The 24,549-nt window shown below is 39.5% G+C and overlaps 1 protein-coding gene across 1 annotated transcript in view; it reads right to left on the bottom strand.

The window, feature by feature from the left end:
* The window catches only part of LOC148862085 (solanesyl-diphosphate synthase 2, chloroplastic-like), a 33,021-nt gene extending 8,645 nt beyond the window's left edge, over positions 1-24,376 (bottom strand). The window contains exons 1-4 of the mRNA XM_088984153.1: positions 23,815-24,376; positions 23,603-23,727; positions 19,077-19,204; positions 18,861-18,964 (exon numbers count right to left, since the gene is read on the bottom strand). Coding sequence (XP_088840279.1) covers positions 18,861-18,964; positions 19,077-19,204; positions 23,603-23,727; positions 23,815-24,040 — 583 coding nt within the window. The 5' untranslated portion in view covers positions 24,041-24,376. The remainder of the gene's footprint in view (positions 1-18,860; positions 18,965-19,076; positions 19,205-23,602; positions 23,728-23,814) is intronic.
* Between the last annotated feature and the right edge of the window lie 173 nt (positions 24,377-24,549).

Genomic DNA, 24,549 nt, shown 5'->3' with positions numbered 1-24,549 from the left:
AGGCATGCTAGATGATTACGCCCTATGTGCCTCATGCACACCTCATACAAAAAGACAAAAAAAAAAGAAAAAAAGGAAGGCAAAGGAAAAGAAAGAAATATAAGAAAAAAAGAGCAAAGAAAGAAATGAAAAGGGAAGGGAAGGGAAGGAAAGAGAATGGAAAAAAAAAGTTCGGGCCAGGGGCTTCACTCACTGGACCCCCCCGGTGTCTTGTTGAAGCAAAGGCGAGTGAGCATAGTGTTATGCATCTTCAATCTTCTTAATACAAGAGATCTTTATTAAAAAGAAAAAAGAGAAAGAAGAGATCCTCCTTCCTCTTCTTCCCCCTCCCCTTCCTCTTAAGGAGGTTTACGCTACTTGGAAACGCCCCATGTCATGCCTCTGCATTTTAAAACATTGATTTCAAGTAATCAAAGTATCCCATAGATTATGTATTCAAGTGCTGCTAATCACAGGACTAGAGTTTCTTCCTTTTTTTTTTTTTCTTTTAACTTGTGTCATTTATGTTCTGGTAGGAGAAGGCATCTATAGCTTATGGTTCCTTGGCTCCTATCTCTAGAAAGGGAAACATTAGAGTTTCTGATGGCTTGACTCTCCCATTTGGTCTTCATGTCCATAAATTGAGCACCAATTTGCTCCCAATAGCCTTAAAAAGAATCTGAACCATTCAATGACTTTCTTCCCCAATTGTTTTGTATTTTAGGATCCAGAATTCAAGAGAATGATTGAAAGTGGCCATGATATGAATGGGATATACCTTCTTAGATGCCTGGAAAGAGTCCTCAGAATTAATGTTTGGTGTCTAAAATTATTTCTTTTGAGTATGTTGATTGTGTAATGCTCTGGAATACTCATTTGTGTCACTTATCTTTTTAGTTCTCCACTTTTTTTTTTTTCTATATTTGTTTAAGTCTATTAAGATGTTAAGTTGACATTGTAAAAGTTGTCATCTTGCCAAGTATTGTAGAAACTCTTGTACTTCAAGTGATAAAAAAATCTAGTACGCCTTTAAGATTGTGTACTATGATGTGTAGGGACCATGTCATCTTCCTTATATGGGTAGATTCCAATATTTATTGTTTTTATAGAAGATTTTTCTTGGTACACTTGCTTTATCTGATGCATTCCTTAGATTAAGTACTGAAAAATTATTTGTCAAATCATCAAGTAATCCTACAGAATTTGATTCTTATGAAAAAACCTTGCAATCAGATAATACCAAATAATATTTTGAGAAGAACCTAGCTTCTTATTCACCAAAGTCCCTATGCCTAAAACACTTTACAAAAATGGGGTTGCTGAAATAAAGAACCAAAATATGCCCTCCTGTATTCTTGGCTTCAAAAGCCCATGCAATCTAGTGTATCCCAATAGTGATTTGTTTTCTATCCCCCATGAAAGAACCTTTATGTTCACATTCATGGTTCCCACAGTTTACAATTCAACCCGTAAGCTTTTAAGCTTATATTTCTTGGTTATGCCCGAACTCAGAGATATTGTTGCATTGATCCCATCAATGAAAGTTGTTTTGTGTCTATGGATGTTAGAACAATGATGCCCTTGATCCATCCTTACTTCTCCTTATACTCAAGTAACACTTTTCTTGATTCTAGTCCTATTCATTCAACAATGAATCCTCAAGAGGAGTTGCAGGTCCACAAATGAAGAAAGAAGGTTGTTTCCACCTCAGCAACTCAACCTTTACCACCACCGTTCTCCTCTAAGATGATAGATTTTGGGTTGCCCTTGTCTAGCATTATCAATTTCACTAACTTTGATTATTGATAAAAAAATTCACTGACTTCGATTTATCCATTGCTTTGAGGAAAGATAAGTACCATTCATCCACTTATTGTTGTATTTCCATGTACTTGTCCTATGATCTCTTGTCACCTGTTGAGTTGGGCCGATTTCTAGTTATTGGGCCCAGTTGTTTTTGTTCTTATTTTAAGTTGTTAAGTTAGGAAGTTGTTGGGCTTTAGGCCCATTAGCTTATGTTTTTTAAGTTGTGACTGTTCAGCTACTTTAGTAGCCGCCCTACTAAGGGCATTCTTGTAATCTTTCATTCTTTTAAGTTAAGTATAAAATATAATGAGGGGTTGGCAGCCAGAACTAATTCAATTCTAGTTATCATCCCACTCTTTCTTTCCCCTCTTTTCTTCTCTATTGCTGAAACTCTTCATCTTCTTCTTCTTTCTCTTCACAAGGAATTCATCCTGATTTACAAACAGTGATTTCTACTTAGTATCTGAGCAAGGCCAAAGGTTTCTTGAGAGCTGTTTTCTCATGCAGCCCTAGATCAGCCGACTACATGGTGATTTAAGAGGCTGATCAAAGATCTCAGGTAAGCCCAATTTTTGGATTTTTTGGTGAATCTGTTTTTCCTTGTAGCTGGTCTAGGGTTTCTCATCAAAATTAGGAAAAACTAGAGAAAGGGGGAGAGCCTTGTTTCTGTTGGACTCTTCAATTTTGACCTAGGAAGTGGCGCCCTAATTTTTTAGGGTTCCTTGGAGTTTTCTGTAGGAAGCGGTTCAAGTCCTACCTGATTTGGAGGTTTCTGGAGAAAGCGGCTGCCTCTTCTCTCTCTTCTCCTGTCCCGCAGAAAAGGAAACTTTTGTGGGAGGACCATCTAGGGCACCAAAAAGGTGTTGTTGGTTCCAAAAGTGTTTCATTTGATCTTCTTGCATATTACAGTAATTTTCTTTGCACCTTTTGAGAAGTATGGAGGGTCATGGAGTTGAAAACAAGCTCGGGAGTGAAATGGAACCAGTGGAAGGAGGTGCTAGAGACCTTTTTGGGGCTGGGACCATTACTACAGTTAAGTTGGATGGTTAGAATTACTTAGAATGGTCACAATCTACAAAGATGGCCATTGGTGCTCGTGGGAAGTTAGGGTATATCACTGGTGAAAAAGTGAAACCCGAAACTAACAACTCCCGGTGGGTACAGGAGAATTATACGGTGATGACTTGGTTGTGTAATTCCATGTTGCCCCATATAAGTAAAAACTTTTTTATGGGCAAATACAACTAAGGAAATATGGGATGGGGTTGCAGAAACCTATTCACAGAGGGAGAATGTTGCTAGGACTTATCAATTGAGAAATCAGATTATTGCTACAAGGCAGGGAGACAAACCTATTGTAGTTTACTTTTCAGCCCTTAAAACCCCGTGGCAGAAGATTGACCGTTTAGAGACATTTGCTTGGGAAGGCCTTAATCCCGAGTATGATATTGCAAGATAGCACATTCTTTCCAGGGACAATGTTACCCTCTCCCAGGCATATGCCTTTGTGTCAGGGGAGAAGAGCAGGAGAAATGTGATGATGAAAAATTCTGGTTTTGATCAGTCAGCCATGGTTAGTACTATGAGACCTAAACAAGGTGGAGACCGGGGTGGCAGTGAAATCAAGAAGGAAGACAAAAAAGATTTGATCTGTGACTACTGTAAGAAGCCTAAACACGCAAGAGATACTTGCTGGAAGCTTCATCCACATCTTGTGCCGAATATACTCAAAAATAAGAAGGGAAATGCTCACATGGCAATCACTGGTGACATTCCGTCCCCTCCTACTACAGCTGCTCTGGAGTCTGTTGCAGTTGTTGCAATAAGGGCCGAATTTGAGAGGTATGGGCAGTTTCAGAACCAGTGGGGTATAGCCAGTTCTAGTTCAGCAATAGGCGGACAACAAGGTACATGTGGTTCTGGTGGAGTTCACTCTACTTCCTTTGCTCACACAAGTAGTTCACATGCCACTGCAAATTATGTTTCTACTTCAGGTAAAGAGAGACCTCATTGGGTTATAAATTCTGGAGCCTCAAAGCACATGACCCAAAGCTCCACTATTTTTCCCTCTTACCAGCTCTGTTCTGGTAGAGATAGGGTCTCCATAGCTGATGGATCTCATGTTCCCATTGCTGGGAAGGGGTCTGTCAAGATTAGTGATTCCATTTCCCTTCCCTCTGTCCTTCATGTTCCCAAATTGAGCACTAATTTGTTATCCGTTAGTAGTTTGATTAAGAACCTGAATTGTTCAGTAATTTTTTCTCCTGATCATTGTATCTTGCAGGATCTGGATTCAAAAAGGACGATTTGGGGTGGTCGTTAGGTGAATGGAATCTACCTCCTGGATGTGCTTCCTCCTCATCAGAGTCATCATGTCAACAGGGATAGTGAGTTAGGATCTGTGGGCCAGATTATGCTTTGGCATTATCGTTTGGGTCATTTGCCTTTTTCTTCTTCGAGTCTTTTGTTTCCAAAGCTATTTGAGTTTGTTAGTTTGTCAAGTTTGGAGTGTGAAGGTTGCCAACTTGGAAAGCATTGTAGACATTCCTTTAAAGTTAAGAATAAAAGGTGTTCTTCTTCTTTTGATGTTATTCATTCTGATGTGTGGGGACTTATCATGTTCCTTCTATGGGTGGTTATCGATATTTTTCTCTTATTTGTGGATGAATTCTCTTGATATTCTTGGGTTTACTTGATGAGATCCTGAGATGAGGTACCATCCTTGGTAAGGCAATTTCATCAGATAGTGCTAACACAGTTTGGAACACGAATAAAGGTGTTTAGATCAGACAATGCTAGAGAATATTTTGGAAAACACCTTGTTTCATATCTGTTAGAATATGGTGTTGTCCATTAGAGCAATTGTTCCTACAGTCCACAACAGAATGGTGTTGTAGAAAGGAAGAACAGACACATTGTCGGAATTGCAAGAAGCATGATGATCACATCTACAGTTCCACTTCGGTTTTGGGGTGATGCAGTCCTCACAACAGTATATTTGATTAATAGGGTGCCCTCTCGTATACTTGGATTCAGCACCCCATTCAGTCTCCTTTTTCCTGAGAGGGAGATGTTTCATATTCCTCTCAGGGTGTTTGGGTGTGTCTGCTTTACACATATCCTTGGTCCTCACCGCTCGAAGCTTGGTCCGAAGGCAAAGAACTGCGTCTTCCTTGGATATGCAGAAAATTAAAAAGGGTACTGCTGCTATGATCCAGTCTCTAGGAGTCAATATGTTACTATGGATGTCACTTTTTTTGAGTCCACATACTTCTTCTCGAAGAATCCTTCTTAGGAGGAGTGTTTTGGGGAAGTGAGTGAGCAGCCTATCCCTCTCCCAGTTCCAGTCCCTGTGTCCACTCCTGTGCTTGATCCTCCTGTATCACCTACCTTACCACCTCCCTTGTGTCCTGTTTCTCAACGTTACTCACGATAGAAACTTCACAGGGAGGTTGATTCCACTGTAGTAGAACTCACATCACTTCCTGTCGATTCCTTGGAGACTCCAGATTTAGCTAACACGGATTCAGGTATTCCTCTTGATCCCTCTATTGTTTCAGTTCCCATTGATTCTACTAATCCGTTACAGATGACCTGGACCTTCCTATTGCTCTTAGAAAAGGGAAGAGAAAGTGTATTGCTCATTGTATTTCGCAGTACTTATCCTACAGTGGACTTTCTCCTACCTATCGTGCTTTTCTTTCCTCTCTTGACTCTGTGTCTATACCCAAGGGTGTCAGTGAGGCTCTCTCCAAACCTAAGTCGAAGGCAACTATGCAGGAAAAGATGGAAGCTTTAATTAAGAATCAGAAATGGGAGATTGTGGACCTACCAGAGGGCAAGGAGATTGTTGGATGCAGATGGGTTTACATAGTAAAATATAAGGCAGATGGAAGTATAGAAAGGTACAAGGCCAGACTTGTTGCAAAAGGATACACACAGACCTATGGCATTGATTACTTAGTGTAGAGAACATCGATGTGGTCCCCACAATGTTCGTATGGCAGCAATATTTCTTTTAGATATGACAGTGTTAGTTGGTAGTTATTTCAGCTTTATTATTAGTTATTTCTTATTCTATTTGCCATGTAAGCAATAAGGGCAATTCAGCCCTTTTACAGTTAGCCAATAGTTATATAAATACTAAGAGAGGGTTGGCAGAAATTGTAACATTCTCTCTCTCTCTTTTCTGAAAGTCTCTTCGTGTACTTCTTCTCTTCAATGTCCATCCTTTTTTCTTTTTAATTCAAGACTGATTGTAGTCTAGATTGACTACTTGGTATCAGAGCTGACCTAGGAGCTCTTATGCTAGTCTGATTAGGCCAACTGCATGAGAACCTCCTAGGTTTGGAAGTTTTTCAACAAGGAAGGAGGATCAGCTGATTCTTGGAGGTTACTGGTAGTGTGCGGCTGCTACTAAAGAGGTTGTAGAAGTCTGGGAGAGTTCTAGTAGTTAGGAAGAATCAGAAGAAGCTTCGGATCCTCAAGATTAGGGTTTTGCATCAACCAGAAGGTGGCGGCCAGAGATTTTTTCATAAAGTAATCTTTTTCTTGTGATTTTGTGTAGAGAGATCAGAATTTGAACTGGTTTCATTCAGAATTCTGTTTTCTGTGTTCTTTGGAAGACCTAGGCCGGCTGTTATCAGTTGTTTGGGTGTTGTTTCTCCCATTACAGTAATTAAAAAAGGGTTTTTTATTAATTCTTGATCAAGAATGGAGTTCAAGAGTCAAAGGGAAGGTGTTTTTAGGACTAGCAATTCTGGTAACATGTCTGAGAATACCTTTCAGATTACAACAATTAAGTTTCATGGATCAAACTACCTAAAATGGGCTCAATCGGCCATGATGGCCATTGGGGGTAGGGGAAAACTGAGCTACTTGTTGAGAGATGTGAAAGAACCAACTAAGGAGGACCAAACCTATATCAAATGGATTCAGGAGAACTATTTGGTTATGATATGGCTGTGCAACTCTATGCAGCCACATATCAGTTCGAACTATTTGTGGGTGAAAACAGCTAAGGAAATCTGGGATGTCATGAAAGAAACCTACTCCCAACCCCTTAATGTTGCTAGGGCTTATAAACTAAAATGTGAGGTTAACAACCTTAAGCAAGGAGAGAAACCAATCCCGGTTTACTTCTCTACACTGAAATCTTTGTGGCATGAATTTGACCACCTAGAAACACTTGAGTGGGAAAGCCAGAAGGATGAACAGACTCATAGAAAGCAGGTTGAAACTAATAGGGTTTTTGAGTTCCTAGCTGGTCTGAATCCCGAGTACGATATTGTGAGACAACAACTACCAACAAGAGATAGTGTGACCCTATCACAAGCCTACTCCTTAGTGCACAGTGAAGAGACTAGGAGAAAGGTTATGATGCAACATCAGCCCTTCCCACCAACCTTGGCAGTAGTCAAACCTAAGTCTGGGGGTGATACGGAGAGGGATATAAAGAAGGAAGACAAGCAGGATCTAGTATGTGAACATTGCAAGAAAGCCAAGCATACTAAAGACACCTGTTGGAAGCTGCACCCTCATTTAGTCCCAGCAAAACTCAGGAACAAAAGGGGTAATGTTAATATGGCTGTTAATACTGATTGTGCCTCCTCATCGGGCACAAAAGGCACACCCCTAGACACCCTAGCTGCTGTCCGGGCTGCCCTGACTCAATTGGAAAAGGAAGTTGGCAATTCAGCTCAATCATCTCAGTCGCCATCAGCTCCCACATCAGCTTTTGCTCATTCAGGTACTCGGGCCTCAACTTATCATGCTTCAGCTCCAGGTAACACTGAACATTGTTGGGTAATAGACTCAGGTGCATCTAACCATATGACTGACTTGCCATCACTATTCACTATCTATCACTTATCTTCTGGCAGAGATAAGGTGTCCATTGCTGATGGTTCCCTTGTTCTCATTTCTGGCAAGGGAGACATCAAGTTGTCTAATGCCATATCTTTATCTTCAGTTCTGCATGTTCCTAAGCTTAATACTAACTTGCTTTCAGTCAGTAGCATTACCAAACATCATAATTGTTCAGTAACCTTTTTCCCTAACCGATGTGTTTTTCAGGACTTGGAGACAAGGAAGGTGATTGGGACTAGCCGTGAGACGAATGAGATCTATCTGATTGGAGAGAGTTCACATTGGAAGATAGTGAAGATAGGAAGTCATTTGTTTCTCAGCCTGTTAGTTAGGTTATGCTTTGGCATAATCGGTTGGGTCATTTATCTTTTCGGTCTTTGAAGAGTTTGTTTCTTGATTTATTTGAGTATGTTCAGATGTCCAATTTGAGATGTGAGAATTGTGAGTTTGCAAAGCATTGTAGAACATCTTATTCATTGAGTAATAAAAGAAGTAATAATCCTTTTGATATTGTGCATACCGATGTTTGGGGTCCTTATCACATCACTACTATGGGGGGTACAGATATTTCTTGTTGTTTGTTGATGACTATACCCGTTTTTCTTGGGTTTACCTTATGCGTTTTCGAGATGAGGTTCCTAGTTTGACCCGGATCTTTCATCAGATGATTTTAACCCAATTTGGGGTCAAAATCAAAATCTTCAAATCCGATAGTGCAAAAGAATACCTTGCCAACCAATTAGCCTCCTATTTGCTTGACCATGGGATTATCCACCAAAGTACTTGTCCTCATACACCACAGCAGAATGGGGTTGCTAAGAGGAAGAATAAGCACATATTGGAGGTGGCCAAAAGCATCATGTTTAACTCCAATGTGCCTATTCGTTTCTGGGGAGATGCTATTCTTACAGTAGTGTATCTCATTAACCGAGTTCCTTCACGGGTTCTTGACATGAAGCCTCCATTTACCCTCCTATACCCTGATAAAGACTTGTTTACTATTCCCCTTAAAACCTTTGGTTGTACTTGCTTTGTTCAGATTCTTGGACCTCATCGTTCCAAATTTGATCCTAAGGCCTCCAAATGTATTTTTCTCGATTATGCACAAACACAAAAGGGATATTGCTGCTATGAACCCACTTCTGGGAAAAGATTTGTCTCTATGGATGTTACTTTCTTCAAGGATGTACCCTATCATCCTAGTGTTTCTCTTCAGGGGGAGAGTAGTGAATGTGGGGCTAACTCATCAGAAGTTCCTTTACTTGTTCCATTGAGTGATGAGGGATGTAATTGGGAGGGGTGTCAGAGGTGTCGGGATTTGAGAGTCTATCACAGGCAATAGAGGCAGTTTGATTTTGGTCATCAACAATCCAGGCCAGTCCCAGTTCCTTCTACGGATCCAAATCCAGGTTCTACCGAGATACCTTCCACTGTTGAGCCTTACCTCCTTTGGATGACCTTGACCTCCCCATTGCAGTCTGTAAAGGCAAACGGCGCTGCACCACATCCACAGCCCACTACATTTCCCAGTTCTTGTCCTATGATCACTTGTCCCCCTCTTACAGGTCCTTCCTCACATCTATTGTTGATATTCCTATCCCCAGAACAGTGCAGGAGGCCTTGTCAGTTCCTGAGTGGAAAGATGCAATGAAGGTTGAAATGGATGCTCTTCTGAGGAATAATACTTGGGAGCTAGTTGACCAGCCTAAAGGGAAGAAACCAGTTGGATGTAGATGGGTATTTACTGTAAAACATAATGTTGATGGTTCCATTGAAAGGTATAAGGCTCGGTTAGTTGCAAAGGGAATTACTCAGACTTATGGTATAGACTACTTGGAGACTTTTGCTCCAGTAGCAAGGATGACCAGTATTAGAGTTTTATTGCCCCTTGCAGCCAATTACTCCTGGCCCTTGTTCCAGATGAATGTTAAAAATGCCTTCCTCAATGGAGACTTGCAAGAAGAAGTCTACATGCAGTTGCCTCCTAGATTTTATGATGCAGACACAGGAAAGAAGGTTTGCCAGTTGAATAAAGCTTTGTATGGACTCAAACAGTCCCCCAAAGCTTGGTTTGATAGATTTAGACAAGCCCTTGAAAGGTTCGGCTATGTATAGGCCCAGTCAGACCATACATTGTTCATTAAGGGAGTGGACTCTTCCTTTACCTTGCTTGCTGTATATGTGGATGATATTGTAGTGACAGGGAACGATAATGGTGAGATTGAGTCTCTCAAACAACTCCTTCATCAAGAATTTGAGGTGAAAGATCTGGGAGAGCTACTTCTTGGGTATTGAGGTAGCTAGATCTAAACATGGGATTTTTGTTTCCCAAAGAAAGTATGTTCTAGATTTGTTGGAAGAAACTGGAAAGTTAGGTGTTAAGCCTACAGATACACCTATTGAACAAAATCACAAGATCAGTGTAGAGGGTGGAGAACCACTTGAAGATAAAGCTGTGTTCCAACGGTAAGTTGGAAAACTCCTCTATCTTTGTCTCACACGACCGGAGATCAGCTATGCGGTCAGCATTGTCAGTCAGTATATGCACTCTCCTATGACTACTTACTTGCTTGCAGTTGAGAGGATATTAGCATATTTGAAGAGGTGCCCAGGTAGAGGTATACTATTCAAGAATAATAATCACATGAAGATAGAGGTTTATACAGATGCTGATTGGGCTAGGAGTATTGATGATAGAAGGTCTACATCTAGATATTATGCTTTTGTATGAGGTAACCTGGTCTCTTGGAGGAGTAAGAAGCAAAGTATTGTTTCTCGTTCTAGTGCAGAAACTGAATATAGGTCCATGGCTAATGGTGTGGCTGAAATCCCATGGTTGAAAACACTATTTGAGGAGTTGGGTATTGCTTATGAGAAGCCCTTAATGCTATATTGTGATAATCAGGCTGCTATTAATATAGCTCATAATCTGGTACAGCATGACAGAACTAAGCATATTGAAGTAGACCGACATTTTGTCAGAGAAAGGGTTTCATCTCAAGGTGTGTCTTCCGTATATCACCTCCAGCATGCAGCTTGCAGATCTTCTCACCAAAGCTGTTCCAAGGAATAAGTTAGAGACAGATCTATGCAAGTTGGGAATGACAAATATCTATTCCCAACTTGAGGGGGAGTATAGAGAACACTGATGTGGTCCCCACAGTGCTCGTATGGCAGCAATATTTCTGTTAGATATGACAATGTTAGTTGGTAGTTATTTCAGCTTTATTATTAGTTATTTCTTATTCGATTTTCCATGTAAGCAATAAGGGCAATTCAGCCCTTTTACAGTTAGCCAATAGTTATATAAATACTAAGAGAGGGTCGGCAGAAATTGTAACCTTCTCTCTCTCTTTTCTGAAACTCTCTTCATGTACTTCTCTTCCTCTCTTCTCTTCTTCTTCTCTTCAATTTTCATCCTTTTATCTTTCTAATTCAAGACTGATTGTAGTGTAAATCGACTACTCTTAGAGACCTTTGCACTAGTTGCAAAGATGACCTCTGTTCGAATACTTCTTTCTCTTGCTGCCACATACTCTGGCCTAGTTGGTAGAGGGTTTGGAGAGTTTAAATCTGACTGGATATTGCCAAGAAGCGGTGTTGTTCTGTTGCTGCCCAAAACTCTAGTCGATTAGAGATTTTCAAAGGTACAAGTAAAGGTGAAACTTTGGGTGTGGCACATTGTGCTTGGGAGGTGTCTTGTGACTCTTAAAGAAGGGCGGTTCAGGTTTGGAAGAAATTGGGAAGTTCTGGTAGGAGCGGCTGCATCTTCTCTCTTCCTCCCCAACAGTTGGACGGAGTAAAACCCTAGTTTTCAAGCATCTGGGTTCTGATTTGACTTCAAGTAAGTTTATATAGACAAAATTTCTGGTTCTTTGATTTTCGTTTGATTAATGGAGCCATATAGAAGTGAGTTCAAGCAAGTGCCAGTTTCAGGCCTTGGCTCGGTAGATTCTGTTTTGACTAGTGTAACCACAATCAAGCTAGATGGGACAAATTATCTTGCTTGGGCACAGTCTATAAGAATTTATGTCTGTAGTAGAGGAAAACTCGGGTATCTCACAGGTAGCAAAGTGAAACCCGAAGAGACAGACCCTGAATTTGAAAAATGGATGCAAGAGAACTAATACTGTCATAAGATGGTTGGTCAATTCTATGCAACCTCATATAAGTCAGCATTATCTCTGGATGTCTTCGGCTAAAGAGATATGGGACAGTGTTACTGAGACCTATTCACAGAAGTTCAATGTAGCCAGAGTCTATAAGTTGAAAAGTGATGTGAAGAACCTAAGACAAGGGGAGAAGAGTGTAGCAATCTACTACTCTATACTGAAATCCCTATGGCAAGAAATTGATGTTATGGAGACAACTGTATGGGAGAGTAAGAATGATGCTGAAATGTATAGGAAGTTGGTGGAGAGAAATAGGGTGTTTGAATTTCTCACTGGACTCGACCCTGAGTTTGACATCATTAGGCAAAATATCCTGGCCAAAGATGAGGTTACTCTTTCCCAGGCACATGCTATGATAAGCAATGAGGAGAGTAGGCGGCAGGTTCAGTTGCAGGGTCCACCTACAGAACACTTTGCACATGCTGGAATAAAGCCAAAGGGTCCTACTGAGAAAAAGGAGCAGATATGTGAATATTGCAAGAAACCGAGGCATACAAAGGACACTTGCTGGAAGCTTCATCCTGAGCTTCTTCCTGATAGGTTTAAGAATAACATCTCTAAGAAGGGCAGTCAGGTAGGAAAGCCTAAAGCAGCTAATGTTGCTACAGTACCTGAAGGAGGAAATAAGGAGAGTGAAGAGAAATCAGCCATTGAGCAGTTGGCAGCAATGAAGGCGGATTTTGAAAAGTATGGGATGCTACTAAATTACTTGGAAGCTATTGTTTCTTCATCTCACTCTTCCAACAACAACACATCATCTTCATCAGCATTTGCTCACTCAGGTATTCGTGCTTCTGCAAATCATGCTTCAGTTTTAGGTAATCATAAAATCCCTTGGATAATTGATTCCGGTGCATTAGACCATATGACCAGCCTGTCTAATCTCTTCTACTCATACCACCTTCTCTCTGGCAAAGAGAAAATATCCCTTGCTGGTGGGTCTCTTGCTCCCATCTCTGGTAAAGGAGATATAAAGACCTCTAACACCCTTTATTTATCCTCTGTCCTTCATGTCCCTAAACTTAACACAAACCTTTTATCTGTTAGCAGCTTAACTAAATCCATGAATTGTAGCATAACCTTTTTTCCCACTCATTGTGTTTTTCAGGACCTGCAATCTCAGAGGATGATTGGGAGTGACCACGAGGCGAACGGAATATACTTGTTGGACACACCGGATCGAGTTTGGGACCACCTCATGGAGTTGCCTTAGAGTCAGTTTTGTCAGAGTCTGTTAACAAAGTCTTGTTATGTCACTTTCGGTTTGGTCATTTGTCATTTTCTGCTTTGAGTCATTTGTTTCCAGATATGTTTAAGGGAGTGTCTTTATCAAGTCTTCATTGTGAGTCGTGTGAACTAGCAAAGCATTGTAGACATTCTTATTTAGTAAGCAATAAAAGATCCCTTTCTCTTTTTCATATTGTTCACTCTGACATGTGGGGGCCATTTCATTTGCCAACTATGGGGGGTTATAGGTACTTTATCCTTTTTATTGATGACTACTCTCATTAAACTTGGATTTATCCCACGAAACCCAGGGATGAAGTACCAGCTATTGTGCAAAAATTTCATGAACTCATCCTCACCCAGTTTAACACTCGTATCAAAATATTCTGTTCTGACAATGCTAAGGAGTATTTTGAGAGAACCCTCTCCACCTATCTTGAAACTTTTGAGGTTATTCATCAAAGTTCTTGTTCCTACACTCCACAATAAAACGGGGTGGCGAAAAGGAAGAACAAACATGTGGTTGAAGTTGCCAGATCCCTCTTGTTTGCATCCCATGTTCCTATAAAATTTTGGGGAGATGTTGTTCTTACTGCTACTTTTTTTATCAATCGTATGCCCTCCCGGGTCCTTGAGGATATTTTTTCTCTTCCTCTCCGTGTTTTTGGGTGCACTTGCTATGTGCATATTCACAGTCATCAAAGGCACAAGTTTAAACCTAAGGCTCATAAATGTGTTTTTTTGGGATATGCTTCCACGCAGAAGGGATATTGCTGCTTTGATCTAGTTCGTGGCACCCGCTTTGTATCCCGGGATGTCACCTTTGCTGAGTCGACTCCTTTCTTTAGCATTTCTCCCGAGGGGGAGAAATCTGAAGAACCATTTGCTATGTCTCAAGCTATTCCCCTTCCCATTCCTCTTAAGTCCTGTCATGAGGTGTCTACTTCTCCCACTAGACCTACCTCCGATATTCCTATTCCTCCACCTCATTCTCCTATAATTCCTACTCCTGTTCTCCAAAGGTGGTACCAAAGGTAGAGATTCAGACATGGGCAGGTTGTTTCCACTCCTACAGAAAAGCCTCTTGCTCCTCCCATTATTACTGAGGTAATAGGTCAGCCTTCTTCTGACCCATCTATAGCTTTCCCAGACCTTGACCTTCCCATTGTATCTCCAAACACCTGTCTTACAACCTTCTCTCTCCTTCCTACTACTCCTTCCTACTACTCTTTTCTTGCATCTATTTCTTCCCATGTGATACCCAGGTCCGTACCGAAAGCCTTATCTCAACCTGAATGAAGGGATGCTATGATGGTTGAACTGGATGCTTTGCATAAGAACCATACCTGGGATATTGTTGACTTGCTTGAAAGGAAGGAACCAGTGGGTTGTAAATGGGTGTTTACCATTAAATATCACTCTGATGGCTCTATTGAGAGGTTTAAGTCTAGGCTGGTTGCTAAGGGCTACACTCAAATGTATGGCATTGACTATCTTGAGACATTTGCTCCTGTCGCTAAGATGACCTCAATCAGGGTTTTGTTATCTCTAGCCGCTACTTTTGACTGGCCCCCACACCAGTTTGATGTTAAAAATGCCTTCTTGAATAGAGACCTGCATGAAGAGGTCTATATGTCTTTGCCTCCAGAGGTGTATGGGAAGGAAATGCAAGGCAAGGTGTGTAAACTGCAGAAATCTATTTATGGTCTCAAACAGTCTCCTCGGGCTTGGTTTGAGAGGTTTAGGGCTGCTCGTCTCCTTTGGCTACACACAAACTCAATCCGATCATACCCTGTTCTTGAAGAGAAATGGCTCTCTGGTGACTTTCTTGATAGTTTATGTTGATGATATTGTGGTCACAGATAACGACACTCAAGAGGTCAGTAAACTAAAAAGGTTTCTCAACTCTGAATTTGAGATCAAGGATTTGGGAGATCTTTGCTATTTTTTGGGCATTGAAGTTGCTAGATCTAAGGATGGTATCTTCATTTCTCAGCATAAATATGTCATTGACCTCTTTGCTGAGACTGGTAAACTTGGAGCTAAACCAATCTCCACTCCTATTGATCCTAATCATAAGCTTTCTGCTACAAATGGTGAGCTTTTATCTGATAAGGGGGTGCTTCAGAGACTACTTGGGAAGTTGTTATATCTTTGCATGACTCGGCCAAATATTTCCTATGCAGTAAGTGTTATTAGTCAATTTATGCATTCTCCCAGAGATACTCATTTAGCTACTGCAGAAAGGGTTCTGTGTTACTTGAAAGGTACTCTAGGGGTATTCTGTTTGCTAAACATGGACACATGAAGCTGGAAGCTTTCACTGATGCTGATTGGGCAGGATGTATTGATGATAGGAGATCCACCTCAGGTTATTGTGCTCTGGTCACTGGGAACATTGTGTCATGGAGGAGTAAGAAACAGTCTGTAGTTGCTAGATCCTCAGTTGAAGCAGAATACAGGGCAATGGCACATGGTGTGTCAGAATTACTGTGGCTACGATCCCTTCTAGAAGAATTGGGGGTTGACTACGAGAAGCCAATGATGCTCTACTGTGACAACTAAGCAGCTATCAACATTGCACATAATCCTGTTCAACATGATAGAACTAAGCACATTGAGGTTGATAGACATTTTATAAGGGAAAGAGTTTCCTCAGGAGAAGTTTGTTTTCCATTCATCACATCAGACAAGCAATTGGCTGATATCTTGACCAAGGTAGTTCCAAGAGGGAAAATGACACACTATATAAGCAAGCTGGGCATGATTGACATCTATGCTCAGCTTCAGGGGGAGTGTAAAGAGATTGGGCCAAATGGGTCCTAGTATCTTCTCTTGTAATATCTTTTCTTTTATTGTTGGCTAATGGGCCTCTCTTAATGGGCCTGTTATTTCTTTTTGTTTAATCTCTTTATGTTACTGCCTAGTTGGCCGCCCACTTAAGGGCATACTTGTTATTACTATAACTTTAACTCTTAATAAAAAAAGGATTAGAGGAGAAAGGGAAGATAATTCTTCTTCTTCTTCTTCTTCCTTCTCTTTTCGCCATCTTCTTCTCTTGTGTTGCTGCTCTTACTTCTCTTCTTCCTTTTTCTTATAATCTTCAAATTTACACCTAATATTTAAGGACTAATTTACATCTGGATCCTTGGTGTCAGCCCTAATTGTTTATGTGGATGATATTATTGTCACAGGGAATGACCTAAGTGAGATTGATTGTCTGAAGAAGAATCTACACAAAGAATTTGAAATTAAGGATCTTGGAGAACTTAGATACTTCTTAGGCATTGAAGTTGCAAGATCAAAACATGGAATTTTTATCTCTCAGAGGAAGTATGTCTTAGATCTTCTTCAAGAAACAGGAAAACTTGGAACAAAGGCAACCAGTACTCCTATTGATCAGAATCACAGAATTAATGCATCAGAAGGTGAGCCAGTAAAGGACATTGGGAGATATCAGAGACTTGTGGGTCGGCTGCTATACTTGTGTATGACAAGACCAGACATTTCCTATGCAATAAGTGTGGTAAGTCAATACATGCATGCTCCATGAGTCCAACATTAGGAGGCTGTTGACAAAATTCTTACTTATCTGAATGGACACCCAGGCAGAGGCATATTGTTTGTTGATCATGAACAATTGAAACTAGAGGCTTATATAGATGCAGATTGGATAGGATGCCTTGATGACAGGAGATCTACTTTAGGAGTATGCACCCTTGTTGGGGGTAACCTTGTCTCGTGGAAGAGTAAGAAACAAACAGTGGTGGCAAGACCAAGTGCTGAAGCTGAATACAAGGCCATGGCACATGGAGTTTCAGAACTTCTCTGGATCCGTTCCTTGTTGGGAGAGATTGGTGTAGAGGCAAAAGAACCTATGATGTTGTACTGTGATAACCAGGCAGCAATTAACATTTGCCCATAACCCAATTCAGCATGACCGGACTAAGCACATTGAAGTGGATAGACATTTCATCAGAGAAAGGATGACTTCTGGGGAAGTTTATCTCCCATACATTGCTTCTGATCTACATCTTGCTGATGTTCTCACAAAAGGTGATGCAAGGAACAAGCTGGAGCATGATCTACGCAAGTTGGGAATGTGTGACATTTACTCCCAACTTGAGGGGGAGTGTTAAGTTGGGCCGATTTCTAGTTATTGGGCCCAGTTGTTTTTGTTCTTATTTTAAGTTGTTAAGTTAGGAAGTTGTTGGGCTTTAGGCCCATTAGCTTATGTTTTTTAAGTTGTGACTGTTCAACTACTTTAGTAGCCACCCTACTAAGGGCATTCTTGTAATCTTGCATTATTTTAAGTTAAGTATAAAATATAATGAGGGGTTGGCAGCCAAAATTAATTCAACTCTAGTTATCAACCCACTCTTTCTTTCCCCTCTTTTCTTCTCTACTGCTGAAACTCTTCATCTTCTTCTTTCTCTTCACAAGGAATTCATCCTGATTTACAAACAGTGATTTCTACTTCACCTTCCTCCAAATCCTTCCTTGCATCTGTTCAGTCTAAGTTTGTTCCTAGGAATGTTTTAGAAGCACTAACTAAACTTGAATGGAAGGATGCTAGGAAAGCAAAGATGGATGTACCGCTACTGAAAAATGAGATGTTGGACATTGTCGAGTTGCCTAAAGGGAAAGAACCAATTGCCTATGAAAGAGTCTACACAATAAAGTACATAGTAGATGGATCTATTATGAGATTTAAGGCAAGGTTGTGCTAAAGGTTACACTCTAATGTATGGGGTGGATTATCTATAGACCTTTGCATTGGTGGTAAAACTTAGTTAGAGTTCTTCTATCTCTTTCAGCTTCCCATTCTTGGTTATCTCTGTGAAAAAGTTTACATGGTTCTCTTGCCTGGTTTTTATGATATTAAAGTAAAAGGGAAAGCATGGACTTAAACAGTCTCCTAGGGTATGGGTTCGGTTGGTTGATTCAAAGGATCTCTTCTAAGAGTTAGGTTTGTACAAGCTTAGCCAATCACACCTTATTTACTAGAAGGAAAGGCACCTTTCCTTATAGTTCTCACTGTATATGTTGATAATATAGTAGTCATTGGAAATGATCTTCCAGAGATAGGGAAACTCAAACAGTTTCTCAAAGTTGAATTTGAAATTAAGGCTCAGTTTGGAAGGAGTATAAATACAAATATGTATTGTGTAAATCTTCTATTTTGTATTGTTTTGTATGTATTTTTACTGTACATATTTGTATTTGTACTCTTTCCAAACTGATCCTAAAGATCTTAGAGAGGTTCTATATTTCTTATGAACTGAAGTAGCTCAGTCAAATCATGAGTTTGTTTTTTTTTTTTTTTTTTTGTGGTCTCTCATCATAAAATCAGACAGAGAACTTAAAGACAGAAGTGTTTCGGCGTTTGGTAGGAAGGCTATTGTACTTGCATGAAATATCCTCACATATCTGATACTATGAGTGTTATTGGTCAGTATATGCATGCTCCTAGAGATACACACTTTGCTAGTCCCAACTATTTGAGGTCTTGGGAGGGGTCAAAACTATTTATCTAACTAAATAAACCCAGTGCCAATGAACTACTCTTTTTACAACAGCATAAAACAAGTAATTCATAATGTGCAAGAAAATTAGCCTTAAGAAGAGTTCTGAAATACATTACTCTGAAGATCAATATCAACTGCATCTTATCTAAAATACATACTCCAGTAGTCTCATTGCATTTAAAATATGGCAATAAGTGCCTTTTTCAGAGGTATTGATAGGATAAAACACAAACAGAGAAAATTGTAGAAAAAATTTTTGTGGAAAGATATTAAGATGTACCTCTTCGTATGTTACTGTCATCTAACACATCATCATGTATCAAGCTTGCAGTATGAATCATCTCAATTATCTCTGCCAAGCGTCGATGTTGTGGGGTAAGTTCCCTGGATTAAAATAATAAATAAATAAATGGAAATTTGGACTATTTCAGCAGGAAATTTTCAATTATTTTGGCAGCACAGATAGCCAATGCTTGAGAAACTGGAGAAAACATACTTTATGCCTGCTATTTCTGTTGTAGCTCTTGACACAAGGAATACTAAAGCTGGTCTGAGTCTCTTCCCACCAGCACCGAAAATCTGCTCTGCTGCAGACACTAAAACTGGGTTTTCTGCACCAACAATCTAGCATAACATCTTAATCAGATAAAAAATGGGATGATGCTAAAAGGATTGTTACAACGTTACATGTAAATTTACAAAGGTTGACATTGCACAATAGAAATAGAATAAAACATAAAAATTCCACCATAGACATTGATTTGCCAAACTTCTTATCATGAAGAAGAAGAAAGAAGACTTGTGTTCCCAAGTGCAATCAATTGTTCATGGTTTTCAAGTCAGATAGCCCATTTTTGTATAACCTTAAATGTGTTATATTCACATAGACAAAAATATATGGACACCTGAAGATGATGATAGGAAACAAGTAAAATGGAAAAAGGGCACCACACACCACTTCCAAGTCATTAAAGATATGATCTCACTTGTACACTAATGATTATAAGATCTCTGTTAGGATACTGCCCAACTCAGGAGCTTCTTCAAGGGAAGCTCAACCTCATGAGAAGAAAAGAGGGAAGAAGGAAATTAGGCTAATTCAATTGTTATTCTCGAGGATGAGACAAGCCAAATATATAGGAGCTCTCTCATGTAAGAGGCATGAATTCACATAGCTGTCACTATAACTGATCGGACCCAGGTCTGTAAAGACCTCAGATGACTTGTTGCTAATGTGTTCCTCATGTGAACACCCGCTGAACTAAGTCACTTTCCAATAAACAGGGGAAATAAAATACACAATCTCCACTCAACCAAACTCGGCCTTAATCTAAATTATTTGGGAATGGAAGATAGGGCGCACAATGTATTCTGAATTTTTGTAGAAAATACTCCTAGTCACAAGATAGTATGACTAAGAGCAACTTGTATGGGTTTAGAAATTGGAATTAATAAGCACTAGAAAAAAAAAAGTAAATTGCAAAATACATGAACCATACAAAATCTGAACTCACTAAGATGGACAGATTTGGGCCAATAAAGGGTTTCTTCTGTTCAGCTAACCTAGATATTGACCAATACTGAGGGGTTTGCCAAAGTGAAATTTACTCACAATTTTGTGTCTGTGTGTGTGTGTATATATATATATATATATTAGATAGATAGATAGATAGATAGATAAAATAAGGTAAATCATAGCATTGAAACTAGGAAGGAAGAAGGAACATATGGAACTGGAGCTAGAGACAACCAAAAATGACATACCATACATGGATGATATTATGTTGTAGGCCCGCAGGCCTTAAAGCTGTCTTACATGGACACAAACACAAGAACCAGAGTTCAATCTGTGTCTGGGAGTCTGACTAGGCAACATGAAGAAACAAGTATTTGTGGACACATCTATGGAAAGTAAAAACTATTAAAATAGGTCAAATTTTGTTGAATACTAATATTTTAAAGACAATAAGAAAATGTTTAGAAGATTATCTTTGTTATTTAATAACATTTTATATGAAAAACAGCATTCACTGTGTGCATTAGCTGTTTGTTTATGTAAATAAGTAGAGAAAAAAGAGACGACTGCCACATAGAAGTGTCTTTTTAAGAATCCATGGTTGGAGTCCAATGCATGTTTGACAATGGATACATCATCCATTTAGGAGAGTCCATGCAACACTGCCTCAAAGTCAAGGACAAATATACAACCCAAGGCTGATAAGCAATGATTATAGATACCACACAGCCCAGGCCATATCTTGGTGGGTACTCAAGCTAAAAGGTCAGAGTCCTTCAGACAGTCAGGGACGAAATGCCACATCAATAGACTTTTCAAATGAACTGGTTGCCTAAACGCTTTTAAAATCTGAGATTCTGAATAGTTCAAGGGATTGTCTATATGTGTATGAGTGCATCAATCATATAAAACATATTTTAAATCAAGATAAAGGAATGAAAGACCCTTGAAGATCAGCATTATATTAGAATTTATAACGAAATCATTTTTTTTAAAAAGAAAATAAAGAAAGAAAGAAAAGAAGGAGAATATACATTTACAAGGTAAACATCCCACTTGGTTCTAATGTTTCTAATCATCCAAATGTGTACAGCATGCAATATACACCTTTATTCTCTTAATGGTGTTTATTACGCTGTTAAACAGTGATCAGAAAAACAGATCATTTTGTTTTTGATAAGAAACAGAAAAAAAAATTATTGAGAACTTATAAACAGAAGTTTACGAGTATGGTTACACCCCTACAAATACAAAGAAACACCAAGAGCATAGCCCTAGCTATCTCTCCCCACTTGTGTCAATTTACGACTAAGCCCAAAACATTTGATTTCTATTTACCCCTTGTCTTGCAAGCAAATCACCCAGACTATTTGCAGACCTTTGAACCCATAAAATCTTTAGTTGCATGTCTTTTGACAGCCATTTGAATTTCTTTATCTCATATCTGTAACTCCATGGGACCTTCCTCTCATCCTGCAACCAACTTATCATACTCTTTGAATTTCCTTCAACCATGAATTTCTTTGCATTCATTACCACTGCTTTCTCTATTCTGAACTTGCAGCCAATATTTCGGCTCTAGTTGAGTCCCCTACCCAATTCGCCCTGAGTAAATTGCAATTATATTACCTTTTTCATATTTAAATGCTCCTCCTATTCCCAATGGTCCAGGATTCCAAAAGCTGCTTGCATTGAAGTTCATCTTTATAAAACCCCTTTACAGTGTTGGCCAAAATTTCACCACCTTTTCCTTCATAGATGAGGATCCTGCTAGGCTGCTACTGCTGCCCACTTCCTCATGATTTCATTGAAGGGTAAAGATGAGAATAACTCTAAAGTCTTCACCCAAAGAAGCAGCCTCAGTGAAATACATTCAATAATTGCCTCTTTATTCTCTCCTTATCTTCAAACAACCTAGCATGCCTTTCCTCCCAAGCAGCCCATGCCAATGCTGCCCGTGTACATTTTCTTTCTTGAATAGCATAGTTTATTAATTTTAACAGGTTTGGAGAGTCCTTATGTTAACAATTGCTTGAAACATAGATCTTTTTTGAAGCATAGATTCCTAATAGGTCTCATAAAAGCATAGCTCATTCTACTATATTCAAATTGATCTTGATAAACTTTCACAATGAAAATTTTCTAAGATTTTGTCCCATCAAATTGCTTCATTGTGTTGAGATGGATGAGTGGAAAAACCAAAAGACAGTCAGAAGAGAACTCACTCGTAGGAACCTAGGAGAAACTCCAACAGGTAAAAAAATGAGGAAAGGACTCTGAGATAGGTTAGTCATGTGTAGAGAAGACCATCTACAACACCTGTAAGAAGAAATGATCTATTACAAGTTGAAGGGACTAGGAGAGCTAGGGGCAGACCAAGGACATGAGTTGAAGGATTTAGCACCAAACAGAAGTGAATGGAAAAACAGGATTTATGTAATCGACCCCATATTTTTGGGACCAGGGTTGGATGTAGATGATGAAATTGCATCTTTACATCTTTCAGAAAACCATAAGAACTAGAAAGCCAGTGTTCAAGTTATCATGGCATCAAGCATATGGAATATCTACCTCCCAAACACACACAAAAGAAAAGAAGTTAAAGCAATGTTAATAGAAATCTGGACATTCAATTTGGATAATTCAGAACAAGGTTTTGTTAAGGTGCCTCAGTCATATAAATTGAGGTATGTGAGGCTTGGCCAAAAGTTCTGTAAGACAGGTATAGGTACGATTTGCTGACAAAAGGTGAAACAGGCATAATTTCAAGAATGAAGCAAGCACCCCGTATGAGGCATATGCCTTTTTTTTGGAACCCCAAGCTCAAGGAGTGGTGTCTTTTTTATATAGATAAAGAGAAAGGTTTTATTAATGAAAATTAAGAAGATTACAAGGAACCACAGAAGGGTGCAAGGTGCAACCTCTAATAAGCAATGAGAGAAAATTACAACTGAGCCCAAAACAAAGGAATATGTCTCATGAACATCTCACATATCTTTGAGCACAATAAGAAAATCCAGAGAGAGATTGTGGTTTTGAAATCCAACTATTGTTAGTAAAAGTTAACACTGGTTGGCCAAAGATAAAACAAAGGCAAATAGAACAAACAACTGAAAAAATAGCTGCTTAATCCAATGTATTTATTCACCCACGAAAAAGCTGGATCCAGGAAAGCTAATCATCGTGCTTTAGGTGAAGTGTAAAGCTTTAGCATCTTAAGCCATTGGCAACAAATTGACCGAATCACATAACTTGACACCACAAAAGGACTGGTAGATCAACCCAACAAATTGAATAGATATAGATGTTGACAATATTGACAACCCGAATAGGCAGCGAAGAATCCGAGAATTACTATACACTAAATACGATAAGAACCATAATTTCAACGTCATATTTCATATCTCCAGTAAAAAGAAATACCGGAAGATGGAGGTAAAGTAAGCATGCAGTGGGTAATTTGCGAAACAGTAGCCAAATTTCGGAATTTTCAGGTGGGTGCTCACCGATTTGAGATTTTTGTTCAAAGTTTGGAGGTCATCAGCAACCACTTCCAATAAATTCGATACTGAAACAGGGCCTCTAGGCTTTGAACTGACATCCAATGTTGACGCAGATTCTTGAGCAACCACTAGAAAAAAAGTAATTGGATTCATAAGGAAAAGAAGTTGTCTCTACAGCTGTTGAAACTTGTCTGGGAAAAAGAAACAAACAATACCATTCAGCACTGGCCGATCTCTCTGAACGGAAGAAACTCTGAACCGAGCAATGTCCGGCCGACCCCAGATCAATTTCCGGGTACCAGTTGCTATTTCCCTTGCATAGTTCCTGACCGGAAATCCGTTAAGTGACATCCCAGACCGATTGGAATTGCACCCACAAGTAGTTACCAAATCCAACCTTGACCGGCCGACATCGAAGTTCCGGCATGTCAAGGATACCATTCTCAGCAACACCCAGAACCCAGAAACACTAAAAAAACTCACTAAAGAAGAACACCCCACTTCTCAATCAAAACCCAGTTCAATAACATACTAATATTCAAATATACGAAACACCCAACAGACCAACACTCAAATAACTAATAAAAGCAGAGAGAATTTAGAGAATCCTTGAAAGAATCCAGTAGATGTTAAATAGGCCAGTCAGAATTCAGTAGATTCTAAATGAGTTTTGTAGTTAAATGTGCTTCTTAACAGGGGAAGCAAAACCGTGTCAGTTGTCGGCTAGAGGATGAGAGAAGCTTATTGAGTAGATGTTGGTTGAGAGAGATTTTGAGTGGATCCATGAGGTCCACATGTACAGTTGTGACTGCAAGAATTTTTCTTTATCATTTTGGAGACGCAGAAAATAAAAGAAAAATAGTAAATAGGGTAGGGTTGGGTTGGGATAATATTGACTGACCAAAAGAAGATCAATGATTGGATCACCCGCCGGTGAGTCACCAGTGATC

This window comes from Nelumbo lutea, chromosome 4, assembly GCF_056320005.1.
Source record: "Nelumbo lutea isolate HS-2025 chromosome 4, American lotus-T2T, whole genome shotgun sequence".
Lineage (NCBI taxonomy): Eukaryota > Viridiplantae > Streptophyta > Magnoliopsida > Proteales > Nelumbonaceae > Nelumbo > Nelumbo lutea.
Note: the sequence above shows the minus strand (reverse complement) of the source record. Positions and strands in the feature narration are given on the sequence as shown.